The 25,530-nt window shown below is 57.2% G+C and overlaps 1 protein-coding gene and 1 pseudogene across 1 annotated transcript; both read left to right on the top strand.

Annotated features, from left to right (window-relative positions):
* Positions 1-25,530, top strand: part of LOC135889358 (zinc finger protein 850-like) — a 473,854-nt pseudogene that overhangs the window by 239,050 nt on the left and 209,274 nt on the right.
* Positions 20,781-24,441, top strand: CLDN15 (claudin 15). Its single transcript, XM_065417254.1, has 5 exons — positions 20,781-20,997; positions 23,567-23,731; positions 23,944-24,025; positions 24,122-24,232; positions 24,339-24,441. The coding sequence occupies exons 1-5, from the start codon at positions 20,781-20,783 to the stop codon at positions 24,439-24,441; spliced, it is 678 nt and encodes a 225-aa protein (XP_065273326.1).

Raw genomic sequence — 25,530 nt, 5'->3', positions numbered from 1 at the left:
GGTCTGGATCAGTTTTCCACACGGGGCTTCCTGCTGCCAGCCCAGAACCGGTTGGGCGAGCTAGTGGAGGGGAAAGGGTGGAGGCGCTGATCCGGGATCCGCCAGGGGCCTTGGGAAGCTGTTGCCGACGGTTATTCCCAGGGTGTTTATTACACCCAGAGTCACACAGTGAGAGATAAGGTTCCCCCCCTGTGTCAGGCGCTGCAGGGCTGCCCCCAAGATGGGGGTCCCCCTTGTGCCAGGTGTGGCCCAGACCTAAACGAGGCACCGCCCCCAACAGCGTGGGGTCTCCAGAGCTGGAGAAGGGTTTTCAGTCCCATTTGCCAGATGGGGAAACCGAGGCAGGCGGGACTCACGGTGCGATTTGAACCTGGCTCGCCTGTGTCCCCGTAGCAGCAACTTGACTGCAAGCGCCAGCTGTCCTCCCGGGCTGTTTGCGGCCCTGCGAGCGCTCCTCCCCAGCCTGGGCGCCTGTCCTCGACGCTGAGAGCAGAACCCTTCGCCCCAGGTGTCGGGTGGCTGCTCTCGGGGCTGGGGTCCCTGTCTAAGGAACGGCGCAAGGATCAGCTGGATGCAGGACCCCCGTGCCGAAGGGGGGGCAGGGTTGGGGCACGGTGAGGCCAGCCCCTTGCTGCTGGCTCCAGCCAGCGTGAGCCTATCAATCTACCACCCAGCAGCTTGATGAGTGTCCAGTGTGCCAGGATCCGCTGTCTCTGCTGGGCTGTGTGGATACGTGCTGGGCAGGAGGCCGCATGTCCCGGCTGGGGAGTGGGGCCCTGTGGGGTCAGGTGCGGCGCAGACCCACAACGAGGGAGTTCTTGCTCCAGAGCCCTTACAGCCTAAATAGACGGGGGGGTTGCAGGAGAGGAACTGAGGCACACAGAGGAAAAGTGATGGGCCCAAGGTCACCCTGACGTGGGGAGAGAACCCAGGAGTCCTGGCTCCCAGCCCCCCCTGCTCTAACCCAGCAGCCCCCGCTCCCCTCCCACAACCAGGGAGAGAACCCAGGAGTCCTAGCTCCCAGCCCCCCTGCTCTAACCCACCAGCCCCCACTCTCCTCCCAGAGCCAGGGAGAGAACCCAGGAGTCCTGGCTCCCAATCAGTGCATCCTCTTGACCCACAGGTGTGAGTGGGGGGGTGGCTGGTGGTAGGTAACTCCGCTGCCCGCGCAGCCCGCACAAGCGGGGCACGGGTGGGTATGGCCTGGTGCAGCCCAGCCCCGGGGGGGGCCCACATCCCGTGCCAGCGCTGGCTGATGGGGAAGGCGCGGGAGCTGGGACCAGCTGGGTGGTGTGGGCGCAGTGCCAGCTGCGGAGAGCTCTCCTGCCGCGCCCGCACGGGGCTGGGGGGGCATCCTGGGCCCAGATCAATGGGGCGGGGGGATGCTCACGTCCCAGCTGGGCACCGGGCCTCGCTCCTGGAGGCCCCCACCTGCCAGACCACTAGCCTCTTAGGGGACGGGGGTACATGTCTCGCTTCTGTGTGAGACGAATAGGGGCGGGGGGCTGGGAGCCAGGACTCCTGGGTTCTCTCCCCCGGCTCTGGGAGGAGAGCGGGGGCTGGTGGGTTAGAGCAGGGGCGGGGCTGGGAGCCAGGACTCCTGGGTTCTCTCCCCAGCTCTGGGAGGGGAATGGGAGCTGGTGGGTTAGAGCAGGGGCGGGGCTGGGAGCCAGGACTCCTGGGTTCTCTCCCTGGCTCTGGGAGGGGAGTGGGGGCTGGTGAGTTAGAGCAGGGGGGGCTGGGCACCAGGACTCCTGGGTTCTCTCCCCTGCTCTGGGAGGGGAGCGGGGGCTGGTGAGTTAGAGCAGGGGCGGGGCTGGGCACCAGGACTCCTGGGTTCTCTCCCCAGCTCTGGGAGGGGAATGGGGGCTGGGAGCCAGGACTCCTGGGTTCTCTCACTCGCTCTCTGTGGGGAGTCTAGGGCTTGTATTTCCTCCTCTCTCCTTTGTCTACTTAGCCTGGGCGCTCTGGGGCAGGGACTGTCTCCCGCTCTGTCTCTGCAGCCTTCTCCTGCCCCATGGGGGCCCCGATCCCATTCAAGGGAGGGTCCGGAATGGTGCCTGGCCCAATGGGCCCCCAGTGTGGGGGCGCTCCCTGAACCCCAATAACAAGTAGTGAATGTGGGGTGTCAGTTACCGGCTGCCCCTCGCTCTGCCCTGGCTGGGGGTTTCTGGACCGTTCACATCCCTTTGCCCCCACAGAGGTGCCCAAGTTGCCCCCTCCTTTCTGGGCTGAGCTCCGGGGGGCGCTCCCCAGCCGTACGGGGCTCCTGACACATAGCTCCGTGCGGGCAGCGCTGCGGGGGGGGGGGGGGGGCACGGTCCCGCCTGCCCAGAGCTGGGTTCTGTTGCCGGGCCCGGCGCCAGGCTGCACAGAGCCTCCCTTGTGCACCGGTGGGTCCCTCCCTCACGGGATGCCCATCAGCTACCTGACAGTTCTGGGTGAGCCGGCTCAGCGCGGGACAATGGGCCGTTTGTCGCCGAGCCCCGTGCGTGTGATTCCCACGCTTCCGCCATGGGAGGGCCCCAGGGTTGCCAGACCCGGATCTCCCAGCCCTCAGGAGCTAACAAGCCAAGCCTGCACCCCAACTTAACCCACCAGCCCCCACTCCCCCCCCCCAGAGCTGGGGAGAGAACCCAGGAGTCCTGGCTCCCAGCCCTCCCTGCTCTAACCCACCAGTCCCTGCTCCCCTCCCAGAGCTGGGGAGAGAACCCAGGAGTCCTGGCACCCAGCCTCCCCCGCTCTAACCCACCAGCCCCCGCTCCCCTCCCAGAGCCAGGGAGAGAACCCAGGAGTCCTGGCTCCCAGCCCCCCCCGCTCTAACCACTTACCACCACCCCTGACCTAACCCACCAGACCCCACACTCCTTTCCACCATTGTGATTAAGGTCCATGTGTCAAATCCAGTAGTCCCAGTGCCTCCCGGCATGTTCCTGGGACCCCACATCAGTGTGTGTGGGGGTCCCATTCCTGATAGCTCTGTCGCACATGGGCTCGGTGTGGGGCACAGACAGCTGGGGGATCAGGTCTTTAGTGTCTGTCCAGCTTGATTTCCCCCTGCTTGGCAGCTTTTCTCTGGGGCTTGGGGGAGAAAGCCACAGGTGGGGGCTGGGAGGGGGTGGGCGTGTGCTGCTGTGCTGGGAATGGGGCTTTGAAGGGGTCCATTTTCCACAGGGACCCAGATCAATGATGCAGCTGCCAGATTCATTGTTATGCTGGAGGCTGTCAAGGCCCAGTGAAAGCTATTTGCTAAGGGCGATCCTCCCGGGCTTCAGTGCCAAAAGCAATTAAGCCCCTTGGTGCAGCGATAGCTGGAAAGGACAGAAAGCCACCGCCCAAGATCCTGAGCAGCACAAACCATATAACTGCCTCAGATGGCTCATTTTTTTCCTTCCGGAAATACTGTTTGGTGGCCATAGAAACTGTTCGCAGCACCATGGCAGGTCTGGGCACATTTTGTTTTGGAAAAAAAAAATCCAGAAAAATTCCATTGTTTCCACCCATTTTTTTGTAACTACATCATCGAAATGTAGGGCAGGATGGGACCACCAGAGGTCATCTTGTCCAGCCCCCTGCGCTGAGGCACAACCAAGTTAAATGTCGACCGTCCTTGACAGGGGTTTGGCCAACCAAGCCTTAAAAGCCCCCAATGACGGGGACCCCACAACCTCCCCTGGACGCCTGGGCCGGAGCTTAGTTCCCCTTGGAGTTAGAAAGGCGTTTGCAATATCTAACCCAAATCTCCCTTGCTGCCGCTGCTCATGATGTCGTCTTTAGACCAGCCCTTAACAGCGGCGAAGTCTTAGACTTTTTTTCCTTCCTAAATGAACGACTTTCCCCTCGTCTTTACTGAGCGGCAGCTTGTTCCTTTCAGGCCAATTCTCCCGTTTTGTCGCGGGCGGTTCGAATTCCACCCCTGGCCTGCAAAGCGTGGCTGACCCCCTCCCAGCTTGGGTGCTGGCCGCAAAATTTCAAACGCGTGCTTAGCTCGCTCCATTTGCCAAGGGATTAAGGAAAATATTGAAAGGGATCAGTTCTGGGGGTGACCCCTGCGGGACCCCCCACTAGTGTGACGGTGAACCCGTTGGGCTCAACAGGTAGTGATCAATGGCTCCATGTCTAGTTGGCAGCAGCCGGTTTCAAGTGGAGTGCCCCAGGGGTCGGTCCTGGGGCTGGTTTTGTTCAATATCTTCATTAATGATCTGGAGGATGGTGTGGACTGCACCCTGAGCAAGTTTGCAGATGACACTAAACTGGGAGGAGTGGTAGATTCGCTGGAGGGTAGGGACAGGATACAGAGGGACCTAGACAAATTAGAGGATTGGGCCAAAAGAAACCTGATGAGGTTCAACAAGGACAAGTGCAGAGTCCTGCACTTAGGACGGAAGAATCCCATGCACTGCTACAGACTAGGGGCCAAATGGCTAGGCAGCAGTTGTGCAGAAAAGGACCTAGGGGTTACAGTAGACGAGAAGCTGGATATGAGTCGACAGTGTGCCCTTGTTGCCAAGAAGGCTAACGGCATTTTGGGCTGTATAAGTAGGGGCATTGCCCGCAGATTGAGGGATGTGATCATTCCCCTCTATTCAGCATTGGTGAGGCCTCATCTGGAGTATTGTGTCCAGTTTTGGGCCCCACACTACAAGAAGGATGTGGAAAAAATGGAAAGAGTCCAGTGGAGGGCAACAAAAATGATTAAGGCGCTGGAGCACATGACTTACGAGGAGAGGCTGAGGGAACTGGGCTTGTTTAGTCTGCAGAAAAGAAGAGTGAGGGGGGACTTGATAGCTGCTTTCAACTACCTGAAGGGGGGTTCCAAAGAGGATGGAGCTCGGCTGTTCTCAATGGTGGCAGATGACAGAACAAGGAGCAATGGTCTCAAGTTGCAGTGGGGGAGGTCTGGGTTGGATATTAGGAAACACTATTTCACTAGGAGGGTGGTGAAGCACTGGAATGGGTTCCCTAGGGAGGTGGTGGAATCTCCTTCCTTAGCGGTTTTTAAGGCCCGGCTTGACAAAGCCCTGGCTGGGATGATTTAGTTGGTGTTGGTCCTGCTTTGAGCAGGGGATTAGACTAGATGACCTCCTGAGGTCCCTTCCAACCCTGATCTTCTATGATTCTATTTTTTGAGTACAGTCATTCAACCAGTTGTGCGTCCTTCATCTGGACCACATGCCCCTAGTTTGCTTAAGGGGATTGTGTCAAAAACCTAACGAAAATCAAGCTATATCACATCTACTGCAACGTCCCTCCACGAGGCCAGTAAGAATTAGATTGGTTTGGTGTGTTCCTGAGAAATCCACGCCGGCTATTCCTTATAATCCTATTATCCTCCAGGTTCTGATCGTTTAATCATTTGTTCCAGTGGCTTTCCAAGTAACAACGTTAGGCTAACCGGTCGCAAATTCCCGCAGGATGTCTTTGTTCCCTTTTAAAGCCAAGTACTAAATTGGCACTCCTCTGGGATCTCCTCCGTCTCCCACCAGTCCTGGAGGGTAATCACTAGCAGTTCAGAGCAGGGGTCCTGACCCAAAAGGCTATCGCAGGGAGGTTGTGAGATCACAGTATTGCTGGGGCTGGTACAACAGCCGCTGCTCTCCGGCCGCCCAGCTCTGAAGGCAGCGCTGCCGCCAGCAGCAGCAGGGACATAAGGGTGGCAAGGTCATACGTGTGCTTCCAATCATTTGCTATCCCTTTTTTTGTGTGGGGGACCCTGAGATATTTTCAAAGTGGGGATGGGGGGCTCCAGCACAGAAACCCCTTTTATAGTCTAGAGAACCACCCTTCGAAACCATCTGACTCAAGCCTTTTCCGAGCGGCGTGGAAATCGTTCCCGGAAACGCAAGCCAACCTTGGACGCTCCGAATTTTTGCAGAACGGGAACAAGCTGTGTAGATCCTGACCAAAGCTGGGGCTCTCCGCTGCGCTGGCCGGGGACGACGGGGTCCCCAAGCTTGGCTGGCCTCAGTTGGGAGCTGTCCCCTGTGCAGCCCAGATCTCAGCTACGTTCCCCTTGTCAGATTATTTTTCCAGGGCCCTGTGCCGTCGCTGGCATGGCCAGCGCGTGCGCAGGGGTCTCCATGTGCCTCACAGCTCCCTGGCACATGAGGGCGTTTATCTCCTGCCCGTGATCTTGGCACTACCCACCGGGCAGGCTGGACCTGTGGGGCAAGCCAGAGGATGTCTCCACCTCGTCTCCTGGAACCGTATTTATTTATAATCTAGACTGGCTGCGGCCCAGGGCGGATGGGCACGAAATGAGAAAAATCAAAAAAGATCCTGGAGCTGGGAATGCCAACAGAGGCAGGGGGGAATGGGTAGCCTGGCCATCAGGATGCCTGGGTTCTCTCCCCGGCTCTGGGAGGGGAGTGGGGGCTGGTGGGTTAGAGCGGGGGGGGGGGGCTGGGAGCCAGGACTCCTGGGTTCTCTCCCTGGCTCTGGGAGGGGAGTGGGGGCTGGTGTGTTAGAGCGGGGGGGCTGGGAGCTGGGACTCCTGGGTTCTCTCCCCGGCTCTGGGAGGGGAGTGGGGGCTGGTGGGTTAGAGCGGGGGGGCTGGGAGCCAGGACGCCTGGGTTCTGTGGGAAGTGGAGTCCTGTGGTAAGTTTTGATTACATTACGGGCACAGTGATTGTCTCAGGTTTTCTATAGACCCAGGCAGGCCTCCTGTGGGAAAGCCACCTAGAGATTAGGAGAGCAGCGAAGTCTCATTGGCTCTGTCCTACAAGGTTCCTTCTCCCCCCTCCCCTAGTTGTGTGCCTCAGTTTCCCCACCTGGCAAATCACTGGCAGGCGCGCTCAGTTCCATTGCCAGGCGATCTTGCCCGCAACACCGGCTGCTTTGATCCCCACAGCAGGGTAAACAGCAGGGCTGAATGCAGGCCCGGCTCGCCTCACTCCGCTCCGCTGACTTGTCAGGGTCACGGGGCGGCCAGTGGGAGGCGGGCCCGGCTTTCAGCGGCCTTGTCTCTTCCTGGCTGGCAGCTCCGTCAACAGCAACCCACTTCCCGCTCCGGGCGTCGGAGCTACGGGCCGGCTGGGCTGGGCTGGCCTGGGAGGGAAGGAAGTGCATTGATCTGCATTGCTAGTCAAGGCCAGCGAGTAACATGCTGGGAAGCACCTGTCCCTGAGTCTGCCGAGAGCCTGAGCCCGTTGGGTAGGAGCAAGGGGGCGGATTGCCCTCTGCGTAGGGCACCGTGTTCTGCTGCGGCTTGGGTCCTGGCCCTGGCGTTTGGCAGCATGGACACCGCAGACCCGCCTTGTCAGGCCAGCGCGGCGCAGCTGGGGGACCCGGGGGCAGCCACCGCCGACTGGGGATTACGATGCAGTGTGGACACTCACACCGTTAAATGTCCGGCTCCCCTCCTATCAGATGGGCATCCCGCCACTCAGCCCCCCCTTCACACTGAGGGCCAGCCCGGGGGAGGGGGTACATGCCTTGCTTCTGGGTGAGACGAATATAGCGGTGAGAGGCTGGGAGCCAGGACTCCTGGATACTCTCCCCAGCTCTGGGAGGGGAGTGGGGGCTGGTGGGTTAGAGCAGGGGGGGCTGGGAGCCAGGACTCCTGGGTTCTCTCCCTGGGTCTGGGAGGGGAGTGGGGGCTGGTGGGTTAGAGTGGGGGGGCTGGGAGACAGGACTCCTGGGTTCTCTCCCTGGGTCTGGGAGGGGAGTGGGGGCTGGTGGGTTAGAGCAGGGGGAGCTGGGAGCCAGGACTCCTGGGTTCTCTCCCTGGCTCTGAGGGGAGTGGGGGCTGGTGGGTTAGAGCGGGGGGGGGCTGGGAACCAGGACTCCTGGGTTCTCTCCCTGGCTGTGGGAGGGGACTGGGTTAGAGCAGCGGGGGGCTGGAAGGCAGGATGCCTGGGTTGATTGCTTTAAAATAAACATCTATTTTATGGTCTAATTTATTTAAAGAATTAATGAATTTTGCCAAGCCGAGTGATAAATATAATTTAATTAATTTATATACAAAATGCTAAAGGTTGAAACAAAATATTCTTGGACTATTTCATTTTTCTGAAAACTTCTGTGCATTCATCTGGCCATCCTGATCCGAGACAAAAGTGAATTTTGAAATCTTTTTTTTTTTTTTTAATAACCAGCTCTGTGCCCCATCATAGAGCCCCCTACAATTTTCAATGACAAAAAATGCCACTTTTTCAAAGCGTCAACAGTCAGACTTGTTGGTTTCAGTCACAGAGTGTGGGGGAGTCAGGGCCCTGCACCCCCCACCTTCCTGCGATTCCCCGGGACTCTCAGCCAGCCGGGAAAACAGAAGGTTTATTAGACGACAGGAACACAGTCCGAAACAGAGCTTGTAGGTACAGAAACCGGACCCCTAAGTCAGGTCCATCTTGGGGCCAGGGAGGCAGGGCCGGCTCTGGCTTTTTTGCCGCCCCAGGCAAAAAAGCCTCCGGCCGCCCCCCCCCCCCCTGCGGGGGGGGCGGAGCCTGGGGGCGGGGGGGGGCGGCGAGCCCCGGCGGGGGCTCCGCTCTCCCGCCGGGGGGAGGGCGGCCGGAGCCCCGGGGCAAGGGTGGAGAGCCCCGGCGGGGGCTCCGCTCTCCCCCCGGCGGCCGGGGGCAGGGCGCCGGGGGGGAGGGCGGCCGGAGCCCTGGGAGGAGGGCGGCGAGCCCCGCCGGGGGCTCCGCTCTCCCGCCGGGGGGAGGGCGGCCGGAGCCCCGGGGCGAGGGTGGCGAGCCCCGGCGGGGGCTCCGCTCTCCCCCCGCACCAGAGGGCTTCTGCCCGGGCCGCTGCACACTGGGGCCGGGAGCGCAGCCCAGAGGCTGCTCCAGCCCTGCAGCCCGTGGGGCAGCGTGGTGGGTCCAGGCGGAGCGGGCAGGGGCCCAGTGGGCAGCGCGGGGGCGTGGGCCGAATCCCTGCTGCTGCCCGGGAGCCCCGCGCCTCTCCCTCCCGCTTGCGGCTGCGGCTCCTTCCCGGCGGGACGCGCCCCCCGGTCTGCCGCCGGAGGGGAGGGCGGCCAAAGCCCTGGGAGGAGGGCGGCGAGCCCCGGCGGGGGCTCGGCTCCCCCCCGGCGGCCAGAGCGCCGGGGGCAGGGCGGCGAGAGGGCGGCGAGCCCCGGCTGGGGCTCGGCTCTCCCCCCCCCGGCAGCCTGGGGGAGGGTGCGGGGGGGAGGGCGGCCAGAGCGCCGGGGGGAGGGCGGCGAGCCCAGCTGTGGACCCGCTCTCCCCGGCGGCCCAAGCGCCGCGCCGCCCCCCTCCAGGTGCCGCCCCAAGCACCAGCTTGGTTGCCTGGTGCCTGGAGCCGGCCCTGCAGGGAGGCCAGAGCATGTCTGCCCCTCCCCCCCATTTCCCCAGCCAGCTCCAAACTGAAACTCTCCAGCCCCTCCTCTGCCTTTGTCTCTTTCCGGGCCAGGAGGCCACCTGATCTCTTTGTTCTCCAACACCTTCCGTTGGCACCTTGCAGAAGAGGAGGGGACCAGGCTATCAGTTGCCAGGAGACAGGGTGTCGGCCATTCTCTGTGCAGACACCATCACACTGGCCCTCTTGGGCTCTGCAACAATCACACCCCCTGATTCCCACCACCTAGAGACTTAAGAACTGCATAGGGGAAACTGAGGCACCCACACAGTATTCAGACAACATTAAGAACATTCCCACTTCTTCACAGTTTCTCCTGTGTTTTTCACCGAGTTTTTATTGTCGTTTTTTCATCCAAATTTTTTCCTGTCTCTTTTAGCACAGTTCCCAAATGAGACATTGTAAGTTGTGATCGGTTCTTTAAAACTTGGAATCATTACTTCAAATAATCATAATGATGAGCCCGATTAATAAAATAAATAATCACAATAATTAATTGCACCATGGCCCACATCCCACTAAGTGCCCAAATCCATTTGACGCTCTGGGCCCATGTGACTCAGCTCATCAAATAATTGTTTATGAACTTGGTCTTATTTTGAGTCTTTCTTAGTATGCTAGGCAGGAGCGGGTCACAAGGACCTTACATCTACGACCCGAGAAAAACAGAAAATGATAAACGATTTGGAAATAAAAATGGCTTGGAACATTTTCCAAACGTTTAAAAAGGAACCAAAAATTGGATTTTTTTTTGGCCGTGTTTTCTATCATCCTCTTTTTATAATTAGTTATTGTGTCTGTCGCTTCAGCACTTAGGAGGTCTAATCGTGGACCTATTGCAGTAGGTGCTTGTGACGTTATTGATATAATCTGGGACCATATAGATCATTGTTGCAACCAAGGTCCTGTAGTGGCACCAAATCTTGTATAAAGGGGGTCAAATTGGGTGTCTAAGACAAGGTTATGGTTTGCTGGTTATGATTATGCTGTCTGTTTGTGTGTATCAATTTTGTAGTTGAAGTTGTGAATATTGGCTCTATACTATCTGTATTTCAAACTTATGCTATTGCTTCTGGGTGACACCCCAGACAAGTTGGTGTTAGCTCTGCCTAGCCTGCTTGATGGCCCATTAAGGACCATCAGCTATACAATGGACCCATTGAGAGAAGGCAGATAAACCTTGTAACTCAGCAAAGTATGCAGGGACTGGCCCATGTGACTCCAGACTCCATTTTGCTGTAATTTTCCACAGTAAGGACAAAGGGTGTTCTTACACCTGGAAAAGACTATAAAAGGCTGATGCCTCTCCTCCATCTTGTCTTCAGTCCTGCTTCTTACCTCTGGAGGGACTTTGCTACAAACTGAATCTCTGAACAAAGGACTGAAGGACCCATCCCAGCTGGGGATGCTCCAGAGACTTGATTTGAACCTGCAGTTTATTCCATCACTGCTACAAGCCTGAACCAAGAACTTTGCCATTACTGTATGTAATTGATTCCATTTAACCAATTCTAACTCTCATCTCTATCTTTTTCCTTTTATGAATAAACCTTTAGATTTTAGATTCTAAAGGATTGGCAACAGCGTGATTTGTGGGTAAGATCTGATTTGTATATTGACCTGGGTCTGGGGCTCGGTCCTTTGGGATCAGGAGGACCTTTTTTCTTTTACTGGGGTATTGGTTTTCATAACCATTTGTCCCCATAACAAGTGGCACTGGTGGTGATACTGGGAAACTGGAGTGTCTAAGGGAATTGCTTGTGTGACTTGTGGTTAGCCAGTGGGGTGAGACCAAAGTCCTCTTTGTCTGGCTGGTTTGGTTTGCCTTAAAGGTGGAAAAAACCCCAGCCTTGGGCTGTATCTGCCCTGTTTTAGCAATTTGTCCTGAGTTGGCACTCTCAGTTGGGTCCCGCCAGAACCAGCATCGTTACAGTGCTATAGAATTTAGTAGGTTTATTACGGGAGCACCGAGGCACCCCAGTGATGGAGCAGGACCCCTTTGTGTTAGCTATGGTACAAACACAGAGCTCTTAGGTTTGTCACCTGCTGCTCACCACTGTAGCATCTGGGCTCCTTCCATCCAAAATACCTTTGAGGATCTGGGCCCGCCTGGGCCTGCCTCGGGGGCTGGACTAGATGACCTCTTGAGTTCCCTGCTGGCCCGAAATTTCTATGGAAATCGAGGGCTAGCGCAAAGTCCCTAATGGGGACCCACGTCTCACTTTTCAGGGTAAAAGCTCTGGGTGGGAGAGGGTTTTGGAGCGAGCACTGCATGGGAACCATTTAATGAGCAATTCTACGATGTCTAAATTTGCGCTGCCTCGGATGAGAGCCAACACATTGCAAAATGTCTTGGGAAACAAAATTTCCAAACGCATTTCGTTTCAGGGCCATGGAAACATTTCGTTTCAATTTTGAAATGTTGATTAATTTTTTTTGGGGGGGGGGGGAGGAGGGGGTCAATTTTCCAGTATGAAAAAAATGTCCAAACAAAAACTCAAAATGTTCCCACATGAAAACATCAAAACGGAGCCTTTCAACCCTGTCAAAATGCTTTTTGTCAGAGTTTTTTAATCCAAAACAAAATTCCACTAAATTTGCCACGTTCCCAACAGGCATGTTCAGTTTTAGTGAAATGACATAAGAACATAAGAACGGCCCTACTGGGTCAAACCAAAGGTCCATCTAGCCCAGTATCCTGTCTACCGACAGTGGCCAATGCCAGGTGCCCCAGAGGGAGTGAACCTAACAGATAATGATCAAGTGATCTCTCTCCTGCCATCCATCTCCACCCTCTGACAGACAGAGGCTAGGGACACCATTTCTTACCCATCCTGGCTAATAGCCATTAATGGACTTAACCTCCATGAATTTATCTAGTTCTCTTTTAAACCCTGTTATAGTCCTCGCCTTCACAATCTCCTCAGGCAAGGAGTTCGACACGTTGACTGTGCGCTGTGTGAAGAAGAACTTCCTTTGATTTGTTTTAAACCTGCTGCCCATTAATTTCATTTGGTGACTCCTAGTTTTTGTATTATGGGAATAAGTAAATAACATTTCCTTATTCGCTTTCTCCATCACTCATGATTTTATAGACCTCTATCTTATCCCCCTTAGTCTCCTCTTTTCCAAGCTGAAAAGTCCTAGTCTCTTTAATCTCTCCTCATATGGGACCCCTTCCAAACCCCTAATCATTTTAGTTGCCCTTCTCTGAACCTTTTCTAATGCCAGTATATCTTTTTTGAGATTAAGAGACCACATCTGTACGCAGTATTCAAGATGTGGGCATCCCATGGATTTATAAAAGGGCAATAAGATATTCTCCATCTTATTCTCTATTCCCCCTTTTTAAAATCTTTTAAATCTTATTCCTTTCCTCTTTTTTAAAAAAAAAGTATTGTTCATTTTGGGGTTGGTGGAGAACGGTGTTTCTCAAACTGGGGATCCTGACCCAAAAAGGGGGTTGCAAGTCTATTGTAGGGGGGTTGAGAGAGTGGTGGCTGCTGGGTGAGCAGCGTCGCTGCCAGCAGCAGCAGCACAGAAGAAAGGGTGGCATGGTATGGGGGGGAGGTCTTCACATCCTGCAATATTTTCAAAGGGGATCTCAGCAAAAAAAGTTTGAGAACCCCTGGTGGAGAAGAGTTAACTCACCACTGGAGCGCCCCCTCATGGATGCGTTTGGTGTAGCAAGCTCTCCTCATACAGCACCCCCTGCTGCAGTTGGGCCGTTTCTTCTCAAGACGCTATAGCCTCTCCCTTCTGAGGCCTGAACGTCCCACATGGATAGCATCCCGCGTGACCCTGGGCATCAACCTGACCTCTTCCGTTTCCCGCTGCTGTCAGAGTCGTGGCCCCAGGGCGTCTCCCTGGAGGCTTTCAACTACACTCAAAAGGGAAAGAAAACTCACCAGAAGCAATTTCTGCCCCTTCCCTGGGCTTGAACCTTTAACCCGTCCAGGGTTCTCCCAGGCTCTCTGTTTTTTCTGACTCTGACCCTGGAGTCTGGCCCCTGGTCTGGATTCTCAGCTCCATCTGCTTGTGGGTTGGCCCACTCCAGGGGTCTCCTTCAGCCCTGTCCCCTCTCCCAGCAGGACCTATCCCAAGGTGTAAACGCCCTCCTGAAGGGTCTCTTCCAACTGCACTGTCCCAGCCTTTTGTGCCAACCCTCTCGGACGGGGCCACCTGTTAAAGGGCCAGCCACAATGGCGCCTATCCCCAGCCTTGCTCCAGCCCTGTTCCGTTTCCGGCTCCTGATTCCGGCTCTGACTCCCAGGACCATGCCTGCCCAATCGCGGGACATCTGTGACGGTGATAGGGGCTGGTTGGAAGGGGAGCGTCAAGCTCACGAAGGGCTTCTCAAAGAGGAGGGTTGGCAGAGTTTCTGAGATCCGCTCAAATGCTGGACTCCCGCAAAAGAACAACCACTTGACCAGTGCTTTGTGGATCTGCCTTGTCCCAGAGGCGATCAGCTGCCAGGCCTGCTCAGGAATCAAAATCTGGTCTTTGATTTGTCTGGGGCTTGAGCCATTAATTGCTCCGAAGATAAGGACGACGGACGTTTGACTGGCCTGGGCTGGTGAGTGGCAGGCAGCCATATTCTATGCCAGCTGGCGTCTGTGCACAGAATCACCGAACCATAGGGTTCGAAGGGACATCTAGTCTAATCCCCCACCATCTTCGAATGGGGGTGTGTTCGGTGGGACCCCGGTCCTGGGCCCAGCACGAGTCAGCAGTTTCATCAATGATTTGATGGTAAATGTAAAACCACTGCCGATCAAATTAGTGGATGGCACAAAGATTGGTGAGGAGAGGGCAGTCATACAGAGCAACCTGGATCCCTTGGTAAGCTGGGCCCATTCCAGCAAAATGTGTTTCAATATTATTATTATTATTAATAATAATAGATGGGCAGATAGATAGATTTTTGGGTGGGAGGATGGATAGATAAATCATGGAATGGATAGATGGATGGATGGACTGATAGATAAAAGATTGGATGGATATTGGATGGATGGATGGATGGAGAGATAAAAGATTGGATGGATGGATGGATGGATGGATGGATGGAGAGATAAAAGATTGGATGGATGGATGGATGGATGGATGGATGGATGGATGGATGGATGGATAAAAGATTGGATGGATGAGTGCAGGAGTGGATGGATGGATTGATGGATAGATGGATGGAAGGATGAGTGCATGGGTGGACAGACGGATGGATAGATAAATGATTGGAGGGATGGAAGAATGAGTGAGTGGGTGAAGGGACAGAAGGATGGGTGGATGGATGGACTGATAGATGGGTAAATGAGTGGATGGGCAGATGGATGAATGGACAGACAGACGGATGGATGATTGGATAGATAGATAGATCATAGAATCATAGAATATCAGGGTTGGAAGGGACCTCAGGAGGTCATCTAGTCCAATCCCCTGCTCAAAGCAGGACCAATCCACAACTAAATCAACCCAGCCAGGGCTTTGTCAAGCCGGGCCTTAAAAACCTCTAAGGATGGAGATTCCACCACCTCCCTAGGGAACCCATTCCAGTGCTTCACCACCCTCCTAGTGAAATAGTGTTTCCTAATATCCAACCTAGACCTCCACCACTGCAACTTGAGACCATTGCTCCTTTTTCTGTCATCTGCCACCACTGAGAACAGCCGAGCTCCATCCTCTTTGGAACCCCCCTTCAGGTAGTTGAAAACAGCTATCAAAGCCCCCCTCACTCTTCTCTTCTGCAGACTAAATAACCCCAGTTCCCTCAGCCTCTCCTCATAAGTCATGTGCCCCAGCCCCCGAATCATTTTTGTTGCCCTCCGCCAGAGATGAACGAGTGGATGGACAGACAGACGGATGGATGGACAGAAGGACGGACGGATGGATGCATGCATGGATGGATGGATGGATGGATGGTTAGGTACATAGACACTCACAGACAGTTTCTGCTCCCTTGCCCAAATCCACAAGAAGCCCAGGAGAGACTGATGCTTCCTCAAAGCCACCCATGTTTCATGAGATTAAAAGGGGAGGCCGAGAAGCTGAGCTAAACCCCGAGAAAAGCGTGGGAGGCGGAAGATGACAGGAGAAACGACCTCACAATATATGGCTGGCCGCCAGTGGCTGCAGCAAGAGCACTGGTGCGAATGGGCCGTGACGGCTGGGAAACCCATCCTCGGACACAGCCGGCATTGTACAGCCGCCATTTGTCAGAGTTAATTATAAGCTGCCAGTGAAAACATCCTGTCACCTGTACGGTGGGACAAAAGCACAAACAGAAATTACACTGGGCTGGTGTCCTCAAATGCCTTCCTGGCCAGCCTCAAACACGGCCTCCCCTCTCAGCCCAGCTGTGCGGGGAAAGCCGCTATCTATCCCCGGACGTCCCCTCTAACTAATCTAAATCTATCTATCCCCAGACACCCCCTCTATCTATCTATCTATCTATCCCCATCCACCCCATCTATCTATCTACAGACGCCCGCTCTATCTATCTATCCCCATCCACCCCCTCTATCTATCTATCTATCTACCCCATCCATCCCCTCTATCTATCTATCTATCTATCTATCTATCTATCTATCTATCTATCCACAGATGCCTGCTCTATCTATCTATCTATCTATCTATCTATCTATCTATCTATCCCCAGACACCCCCTCTATCTATCTTTCCATCCCCAGGCACCCCATCTATCTAATCTATCTATCTATCCACAGACGCCCGCTCTATCTATCTACCCCATCCACCCCCTCTATCTATCTATCTATCTATCTATCCACAGATGCCTGCTCTATCTATCTATCTATCTATCTATCTATCCACAGATGCCTGCTCTATCTATCTATCTATCTATCCCCAGACACCCCCTCTATCTATCTTTCCATCCCCAGGCACCCCATCTATCTAATCTATCTATCTATCCACAGACGCCCGCTCTATCTATCTACCCCATCCACCCCCTCTATCTATCTATCTATCTATCCACAGATGCCTGCTCTATCTATCTATCTATCTATCTATCCCCAGACACCCCCTCTATCTATCTTTCCATCCCCAGGCACCCCATCTATCTAATCTATCTATCTATCTATCCACAGACGCCCGCTCTATCTATCTATCCCCATCCACCCCCTCTATCTATCTATCTATCTATCTATCCCCATCCACCCCATCTATCTGTCTATCTATCTATCCCCAGACACCCCATCTATCTAATCTATCTATCTATCTATCCCCATCCACCCCCTCTATCTATCTATCTATCCCCAGACACCCCATCTATCTAATCTATCTATTCCCAGACACCCCATCTATCTAATCTATCTATCTATCCACAGACGCCCGCTCTATCTATCTATCCCCATCCACCCCCTCTATCTATCCCCAGACACCCCATCTATCTAATCTAATCTATCTATCTATCTATCCACAGACGCCCACTCTATCTATCCCCATCCACCCCATCTATCTGTCTATCTATCTATCCCCACCCACCCCCTCTATCTATCTATCTATCTATCTATCCCCAGACACCCCATCTATCTAATCTAATCTAATCTATCTATCTATCTATCCACAGACGCCCACTCTATCTATCCCCATCCACCCCATCTATCTGTCTATCTATCTATCCCCATCCACCCCCTCTATCTAATCTATCTATCTATCTATCTATCTATCCATCCATCCCCAGGCACCCCATCTATCTAATCTATCTATCTATCTATCCATCCACAGGTGCCCGCTCTGTCTATCTATCCCCATCCACCCCCTCTATCTATCTATCTATCTATCTCCATCCACCCCCTCTATCTATCTATCTATCTATCTATCCCCAGATGACCCCCCCTCTCTCCACAGAGGGAGGAGAGGGAAGTGCCCCCACAGCCCCATGGGGGAGGCGAGGGGGCTGAAGCTTGAACCAGGACACAGCAGCCAGGCAGCTGCATGAGGCATGTTTGACTGGGTTGACCAAAGGACACCCTGTGCCAATTCACAGGGAAAGAACCCAGGAGTCCTGGCTCCCGGCCCCCTAGGCCTCCGTCCCAGAGCTCCTGGCCTAGCCCCTTACCCACCGCTGCCCCAAGCAGGGCTGAAGGCTGGCTGGGTTCTCCACACCCCAGCGGCAGGGGATGGGGCCAGCTGGGAGCAAGGGGCAATAATGAGTCACCCCATATCTCCAGCACCCCGTTGCCAAGCAACCGGCTGGTTTACCATCCTTGTCCCAGTCATTCCCAGCCCCAGGATGGATAGTGGCCAAGGTCTCGGGTTTGGCCTTGATCAAAGCCACTTCGGAGGGGTAAATAATTAACTGGCCGAGCTCTGGCAGCGCTGTCTGGGCCCCCCCTCATCAGAGCTTGGCAGGGAGGGGAGGCTGGTACGGCCCTCCCCAGCCCCCAAGTCACACCCCTGCTGTCTTCAGAGCCCGTGCGAAGGAGCAGAAAGCAATAGTTTCCCTCTGGAACCAAAGATCGCTGACGATGCCCCAGTAAAGCAAATCCTGCCCCGGCAAGAACCCTGATCTCAGGCGGGATCTGTGCACAACGGGTCCCCGAGCTCGGCCTGGGTCTGCGCAGACCCCGCCGGGATCAGGGCCCCCGCTGTGAACAGAGCTTCAATGAAACACAAGTTATGGGGCTGCAAACAGAGGTCACTTGGTGTCATACAGGAGGTCAGACTAGAGATGATCTCATCCCATCTAGGCTTAAAAATCTATGACTTTATCCAATTTCATGGCATAGGGATTTTTTTTGTCACATTTCCCCCAATTTTTGTTAAAAAAAAAATTCCACATTGAAATGAAAATCGCTGTTCAATTTCCAGAATGTTGGTTCTCTTTGGAAAATTCTATTTTGGAATGTTGTGACTTTTTTTCTCTTTGTGATTACTTTGAAAACATACCCTAATTTCCCCTTGTAGACATAAAAAAAAAAAAAAGTAACACTTTTCAAGGGGGAAAAAATGACAACATTGCTAATGTGTTTTTTTCTGCCAGATTCTCACAGTTTTCCTAAAATGAAAATTTGAAAACCATTTCAAAATGAGAAAGAAAGAAAGAAAATACAGACACATTTTGTTCATTTCCCCCAAAACTTTTTTGCTTTTACAATTTTTGCTCTGGCGAATATATAACATGGATACGCCATGAAAACGGTTTCATTTTTCATTGCAATATTTCCTTGGTGATTTGGGAGGTTTATATAAAAAAAAAACCCAAACCATTTTTTGGTTCTTTTTGGCAACAGAAAAATAAAAATGTCCAGTGATTTTTTTTGGTTTTGAACAAAAACTTACCATTTTTTGTTCGCAGAAAATGCAAATTTCCCATGAAAAATGTGTCTAAATGTAACTCTTCTGCCAGGCAGAGCCGGCAGCATCCAGGGCTGGGTTCGATATCTTGGGGTTCCTAATTAAAATAATTTTTTTTTACCAGCTCTCTATTTTTTTATTGCAAAAATGGACAATTTGGTACCAAATAAATAATAATAATAATAATTCCTCCACAAAAATCCCCAATTGCCAATAGATGTTGGCTGGGGATTTGCTGGTGGGGGGCAGGAGTTTGGAGCTGGGATGGGACTGAAGCTAAGCATCTTGGGATATAACAGGCCTATCCTGATTTTATCCAAGCTAGGCCACACTGGAAGGGCACAAAGGAAACCAGAGAGACCAACAGCTGTGTTTGCCGGGCTGTGAAACTCCATCCCCGCTTAGCCACACAGAAGAGCAGCACCTTGAGGAGCAGCTAAGCGGGTGGGACAGGCAGCAGCAGCCTGCTCTGCCCCTGGGCTAGTTGGGCATCGCTGTATTTGGGTAACCCCTGCCTGGCAGGAAAGCCCCAGGCCAACGGAGGCAGGCACTGGCATTTCCACTGGCGTTTGTCGAGGAAGGTTAGAAAAACCCTCTGAGCTGCGGCCCCAGAAAGGCCTCTTGCCTCTGCGTGGTGCCGGGTTCAGGAGAAAAACGGATTGGGTGAGAAACCTGCTTATGAAACAGAGGGAGAGTTGTGCCTTCAGCCAACCCTTCTGGAGAAACAATTCATTGAGCATTCGGGGCTGTTTCGATCCTCTAGCCGGACCTCCCATAGGCCCCTGGCTGGAAAATCTCAGGCCTGGATTACTGCATAGAGGCCCGGTAATCTGCCAGAGAAACAGATCGGGTCTGTAAGAAAGAGACACTTGGTTTGGGAGGGATGGAGAAATAAATCCCGCTGATGGCTCACCACCCGCCGGGGTCAACAGCCTCTTATTCTCTGGCTCAACATAGCCAGATTTGGCTCCCGGCAGCTGGCGCCGGGTCCACCTTTGTCTGGCTCTGAGAAATCGCCCTTTGTCATGGCGTAGAAACCAGCGTCCCCCCCCTTCCTCGTGTCCTTGCTAAACCAGGTGTATGCCTTGGGGATTGTGCAATGCACCAGCTTCTTTCCAACCGTGCATCCAGGAGAAACCGCTGCCCGGCCCACCTCTCCTCATCCGGGGCTGGCAGCCTCCCAAGAGGAAAGGGGGGTAAACCCTGGGTGTCAACAGGAAGGGGCGCATGTGATAGAGGTCGGTGCCAGCTTGGAACACAGCCCGAGAGACGCTCATAGCGTCCCTGGCTATCGCAAGGGAGTGTGCATCCTGGCTCTCCCTGCAGGATCAGCTGGAGCCAAGATTTTCCCGCTCCGTCAGCACTTGGCCACGGATTTTGCACGGCACCCCAGAACGGGCTGCGCTCGGGGGCGGGTTCCTATGAGCCCGGCACAGAGAGAAAGGGGTTTGCTTGCAGGAGGGCCGTACCGGGGTCTGGCGTGAGGCCGCAGCTCCTGGAGGGGTAGTATGGGAATGAGACGTAACAGGTGCAGCTCAGTGGGCTGGAGTCAAAGGGGCCGGGCGTGACCCCATTACGGCCTGGGGGAAGGTCAACGTGACCTGCAAGCTGGGAGCCAGGACTCCTGGGTTCTCTCCCCGGCTCTCGGAGAGGAGTGGGGCTGGTGGTTAGAGCAGGGGGGGCTGGGAGCCAGGACTCCTGGGTTCTCTCCCCAGCTCTGAGAGCGGAGTGGGGGCTGGTGGTTAGAGCAGGGGGGGCTGGGAGCCAGAACTCCTGGGTTCTCTCCCCAGCTCTGAGAGCGGAGTGGGGGCTGGTGGTTAGAGCAGGGGGGGCTGGGAGCCAGGACTCCTGGGTTCCACCCCCAGCTCCAGGAGAGCCTTAGTTACGTTCATAGCTGGGGGAGGGGACACACACACACACACAGCGAGGGCTGTGGCGAGCCAGAGATCCAGGCAGACGGTGCACAACCCCGCCCCTCATCCACACCTCCCCCGCCCCCTCCGCCAGGTGCCCCGCCTCCCCCAGCCCCGTTAACCGCCACTCGGCCCCGTTATCCCTCCCTGACGTCAGGCCGCCTCTGGTTTTACCTGGCGGGCCGCTCCGGGCTGAGCCATCCGCCGCTCGCCCTGCGTGTGCGCCCCAGCCCCGAGCGCGCCATGGCCGCGGCGGTGGAGGCGGGGGGCTTCTTCCTGGGCACGCTGGGCTGGGGGCTGCTGGGGGTGACGCTGCCCAACAGCTACTGGCGGGTGTCCACGGTGGACGGCAACGTGATCACCACCTCCACCCTCTTCGAGAACCTCTGGCAGAGCTGCGCCACCGACTCCACCGGCGTCTACAACTGCCGGGACTTCCCCTCCATGCTGGCGCTGTCCGGTAAGCGGGACCCCCGCTCCGCGCCCCGTGCGCCCCGGCACGGAGCCCCCTGGAGAGCCGGGACCTCCCCCCGCCCCGTGCGCCCCGGCGCGGAGCCCCCTGGAGAGCCGGGACCTCCCCCCGCCCCGTGCGCCCCGGCGCGGAGCCCCCTGGAGAGCCGGGACCTGCCCCGTGCGCCCCGGCGCGGAGCCCCCTGGAGAGCCGGGACCTGCCCCGTGCGCGGAGCCCCCTGGAGAGCCGGGACCTCCCCCCGCCCCGTGCGCCCCGGCGCGGAGCCCCCTGGAGAGCCGGGACCTCCCCCCGCCCCGTGCGCCCCGGCGCGGAGCCCCCTGGAGAGCCGGGACCTCCCCCCGCCCCGTGCGCCCCGGCACGGAGCCCCCTGGAGAGCCGGGACCTGCCCCGTGCGCGGAGCCCCCTGGAGAGCCGGGACCTGCCCCGTGCGCCCCGTGCGCGGAGCCCCCTGGAGAGCCGGGACCTGCCCCGTGCGCGGAGCCCCCTGGAGAGCCGGGACCTGCCCCGTGCGCTCCGGGCACGAGCCCCCTGGAGAGCCGGGACCTGCCCCGTGCGCTCCGGGCACGAGCCCCCTGGAGAGCCGGGACCTGCCCCGTGCGCTCCGGGCACGAGCCCCCTGGAGAGCCGGGACCCCCGTCCCCGCCCCCTGCGCCCCGGCCGCGGAGCCCCCTGGAGAGCCGGGACCTCCCTCCCCGCCCCGGGGCCGGTCCTTAACCGGCTCCCCGCTCCCCAGCCAGGCGGGCAGCCCCTGTTTACGGCCACCGCCCTGCTCAGGCCCGGCGCCAGGGCAAACGCTGGGAGCATGGCCCAGGCACTGCCCGTGGCAGGTGTCCCAAGGGGGCGGGAAGCGCTCGGGGCTCGGTGTCCGCTGGGCATCCCATGTCCTGACCCGCTGCCAGGCGTCCGGAACCTGAGCCGAGGGGCGGAGGGTTGGAGGATGTGGTTAGGGTGGTTAGAATGAGATTTTGTGTTCAAACAACCCCCCCCCCCCCACACAGCTGGAAGAGAAGCCAGGTGTCCTGGCTCTCACCCCACCCGTCTCTCACCCACCATTCCGGCCTCCCAGTCCCCGGCTTTAACCCACCAGCCCCCGCTCCCCTCCCAGAGCCAGGGAGAGAACCCAGGAGTCCTGGCTCCCAGCCCCCCCTGCTCTAACCACTAGCCCCCACTCCCCTCCCAGAGCTGGGGAGAGAACCCAGGAGTCCTAGCTCCCAATCCCCGCTGATCTAACCCACCAGCTCCCACTCCCCTCCCAGAGCCGGGGAGAGAACCCAGGAGTCCTGGCTCCCAGCCCCCCCTGCTCTAACCACTAGCCCCCACTCCCCTCCCAGAGCTGGGAAGAGAACCCAGGAGTCCTGGCTCCCAACCCCCGCTGATCTAACCCACCAGCCCCCACTCCCCTCCCAGAGCCGGGGAGAGAACCCAGGTGTCCTGGCTCCCAGCCCCCCCTGCTCTAACCACTAGCCCCACTCCCCTCCCAGAGCCGGGGAGAGAACCCAGGAGTCCTGGCTCCCAGACCCCCCCTGCTCTAACCCACCAGCCCCCACTCCCTTAGAAACAAGCAGTGATGTGTGTGTGTGTGTGTTGGAGAGAGAGAATAGTCTCTGGGAGGGAAGTGGGTTTAGAGTTGCTTAGAGAAGGGGGGTCTGGGAGCCAGGACATCTGGGTTCTCTCTCCGGCTCTGGGTGGGGAGTGGGGGCTGGTGGGTTAGAGCAGGGGGAGCTGGGAGCAAGGACTCCTGGGTTCTCTCCCCGGCTCTGGGAGGGGAGTGGGGGCTAGTGGGTTAGAGCCGGGGATGGGGGGCGGGGCTGTGGGTCAGGTTGTCACCTGCTGCCTCAGTGAATCTCAGTCCATTTGCTGGTGGAGGGGGGTGAGATCACAGCTCCCCCCAGTGGCCCGTCCCAACGATTACAACAACCTACTACTGCTTCCCGGCCCAGCAAACCGCTCTGTTGGCCGCGGCTCACGGAGCGAAGCGTCCCCACTTGGGTCCCTGCCGAGGCGGGCGGTGCCCGCGGCTCTGGGGTTACCCCCACACTCCGCATCACGTTTGTGGCCCTGATCTGGGTTCAGTTCTACCCAGCACCCCAGGGCCCCGCTCTCAGTCAGGGGAACTGGGCAGCGCCAGCCCAGCGGGGGCCCCCCGCTCTCAGCGGAGACCACTGGCGAGGCGGATCACGCTCACATTAAGCCCCGTAACCGGCCCCTGGACCACGTGGCCCATTCTCCCTCTCTTCCCTTGGCCGCAGGGATCGGGGTGGCGGGCGGGTTTTTGGACTCTGGCGGAGATATGCGTCTATCCAGGCACGGACGTACCCCAGCGCCTCCCCGTCTTGATTGTATTGACCCTGTCAGGTAGTGGGGGAGGGAATGAGCCCCATGGTAGATGGGGGAAACTGAGGCACCATCACATCTAGCTCTTACGGAGCGCCCCGGCCTGGCCCCGCTGACCCCCAAGTGTTCGCCCACCCAGCTGGGCCGCGCCCCATGGAGCCGGGAGCTCTGGACCCTCCTCCAGCTCCCGGTTGGATCCCTCCCATCTGTGTCCTCTCCCCAGGCTACCTGCAGGCCTGCCGGGCCCTGATGATCACGGCCCTGCTGCTCGGCGTCCTGGCCATCCTCTGCGGCGTGGTGGGGATGAAGTGCACCAAGGTGGCGGACGGGAACCCTGCGGCCAAGGGCAAGATGGCGGCTGCCGGGGGCTGCATGTTCATCCTGGCGGGTGAGAGCCTGCCAGGCCCCCTATGGGCCCCGGGGGGCAGGGAATAGCCACGGCGTGGGGTGCCTTGGCCATGCCGCTGATCTGCCCCCTATGGGCCCCGGGGGGCAGGGAATTGCCCCAGCGCTGTGCACTCCATGCTGCAGGGCGGGGGGGGGAGGGGTTGTGGGCCTGCCCCCCAAGGCACTCACGCTGTCTCCTCTCCCCCCCCCCAGGGCTGTGCGGGATGGTGGCGCTCTCCTGGTATGCCTTCAACATCACCCGGGACTTCTTCGACCCCCTCTTCCCCGGCACCAAGTGAGTCCGGCGGGCTGGGAGGCGGAGGGGGGCGGGATCCCGTCCCCGCCGCGCGGGAGGCACCCGGCCCTGACCCCCGTCTCTCCGTCCCCGCAGGTATGAGATCGGCCCGGCGCTGTACCTGGGCTGGAGCGGATCCCTGCTGGCCATCGTTGGGGGTGGCTGCCTCTTGGGCTCCTGCTGCGCCCACCCCTCGCGGGACAAGAGGTAATGGGGGGGGCTTTGACCCCTTGTCCTGGAGCAGAGAGGGGAGATCTTCCCCCCCAGCTCCCCGGCTTTGCGTGACCCCGTCCCTCCCCTTGTGTCCCGCCAGCTTCAGCTACCCCTACAGCGCGCCCAAGGCCGGCCCCAAGCGCCCCCGGAGAAGCTCCGACGCCAGCAGCGTCGGCCAATACGGCAAGAACGCCTACGTCTAGGCGTGGGGATGGGGAGAGGGGGACCCACTGCAGATCTCCCCCCCCCTCCCCACTCCCACCCTGCACCGGACTCGGCGGCCGGCGGCCCCTGCAGGGACGTGCCACTCCACTGCCAGCCGAGCCCCGGCCACAGGAGAGGTGCAGGATTGTTTGACGACCTGCGAGGCCAGAAGACTCCGTTCGATCACCGCACCGCGGCAGGTGAGACGCGCCCCGAGGATCCCAGCGGGCGATCGGTGCCCCCGGGCTCCCAGCGGGTGATCCACGCCCTGTGCTGCAGCAGAAGGCAAAAAAACCACAACCCCACAATGTCCCTGCTAATCCGACTTGTGGGAGGAAAGTCCTTCCTGACCCCAAATCCAGGGATCAGTTGGGCCCAGAAAGAGGGTTTTCTGGCCCACCCCCGCCGGTGTCTCATCTCCAGCTGTGGCCGATCCCTGCTGCGTCAGAGAAAGCCGGAAAAAATAACAACCGAGATGCACCTGGCTCATTGTGCACGGCGGGAGGTGGAGGGAGAGGAAATCTTCCTGACCATACAGGCAACCAGATGAAGCCCTGAAGCATGAGACTGGATTTGAGTTTCCCCATGCAAACAGGAATTTTTCAATGAGATTTTTTTTCCCCATGGGAAAAGGCTGATCCACAGAAACCAAAACTGTTTGGGGGAAGGTGTCGGTTCTGCTTTGGACAGGGGGAGGGAGGATTTAAAAAAAAAAAAAAAAAAAAGGGGGTGAGAAAAATGTCAAAATGGGGGAGCTCCACGTTTTTGGCTGAAGTTCAAGTCCGAATGAAGCCAAAACGGTGGGACGGCGGCGTTTTGATGGACCGGCTCCACAACCGTTCAGCTCCTGAGCGTGGTTGAGATTTCCCGGCCTGGGGGTGTCGATCGTTTTCTCCACCCACTTGAAAATCCACGGGGGCTGGGAAAACGGAGCCCAGCGCTGCCGGTGGGCACTTGGCTCGGTCCCCCGGAGGGGTTCGGCTCCCTGGTCGTGCACGGTGGGGCTGATACGTTGCAGGCAGAAGGTGCGGAGGATGCAGGCGCGGAGGGGCGGCCGGACTCTGCCACGAAGCCAGCCTGACTTTCTC

This window comes from Emys orbicularis, chromosome 15, assembly GCF_028017835.1.
Source record: "Emys orbicularis isolate rEmyOrb1 chromosome 15, rEmyOrb1.hap1, whole genome shotgun sequence".
Lineage (NCBI taxonomy): Eukaryota > Metazoa > Chordata > Testudines > Emydidae > Emys > Emys orbicularis.
Note: the sequence above shows the minus strand (reverse complement) of the source record. Positions and strands in the feature narration are given on the sequence as shown.

Excerpts from the sequence above, each read along its gene's own strand:
- CLDN15 (XM_065417254.1), top strand. The coding sequence starts at position 20,781 with ATGGCCGCGGCGGTGGAGGCGGGGGGCTTCTTCCTGGGCACGCTGGGC. Across the intron at positions 20,998-23,566 it reads CTCCATGCTGGCGCTGTCCG|GCTACCTGCAGGCCTGCCGG; the intron begins GTAAGCGGGACC and ends TCCTCTCCCCAG. Across the intron at positions 24,026-24,121 it reads CCCCTCTTCCCCGGCACCAA|GTATGAGATCGGCCCGGCGC; the intron begins GTGAGTCCGGCG and ends CCGTCCCCGCAG.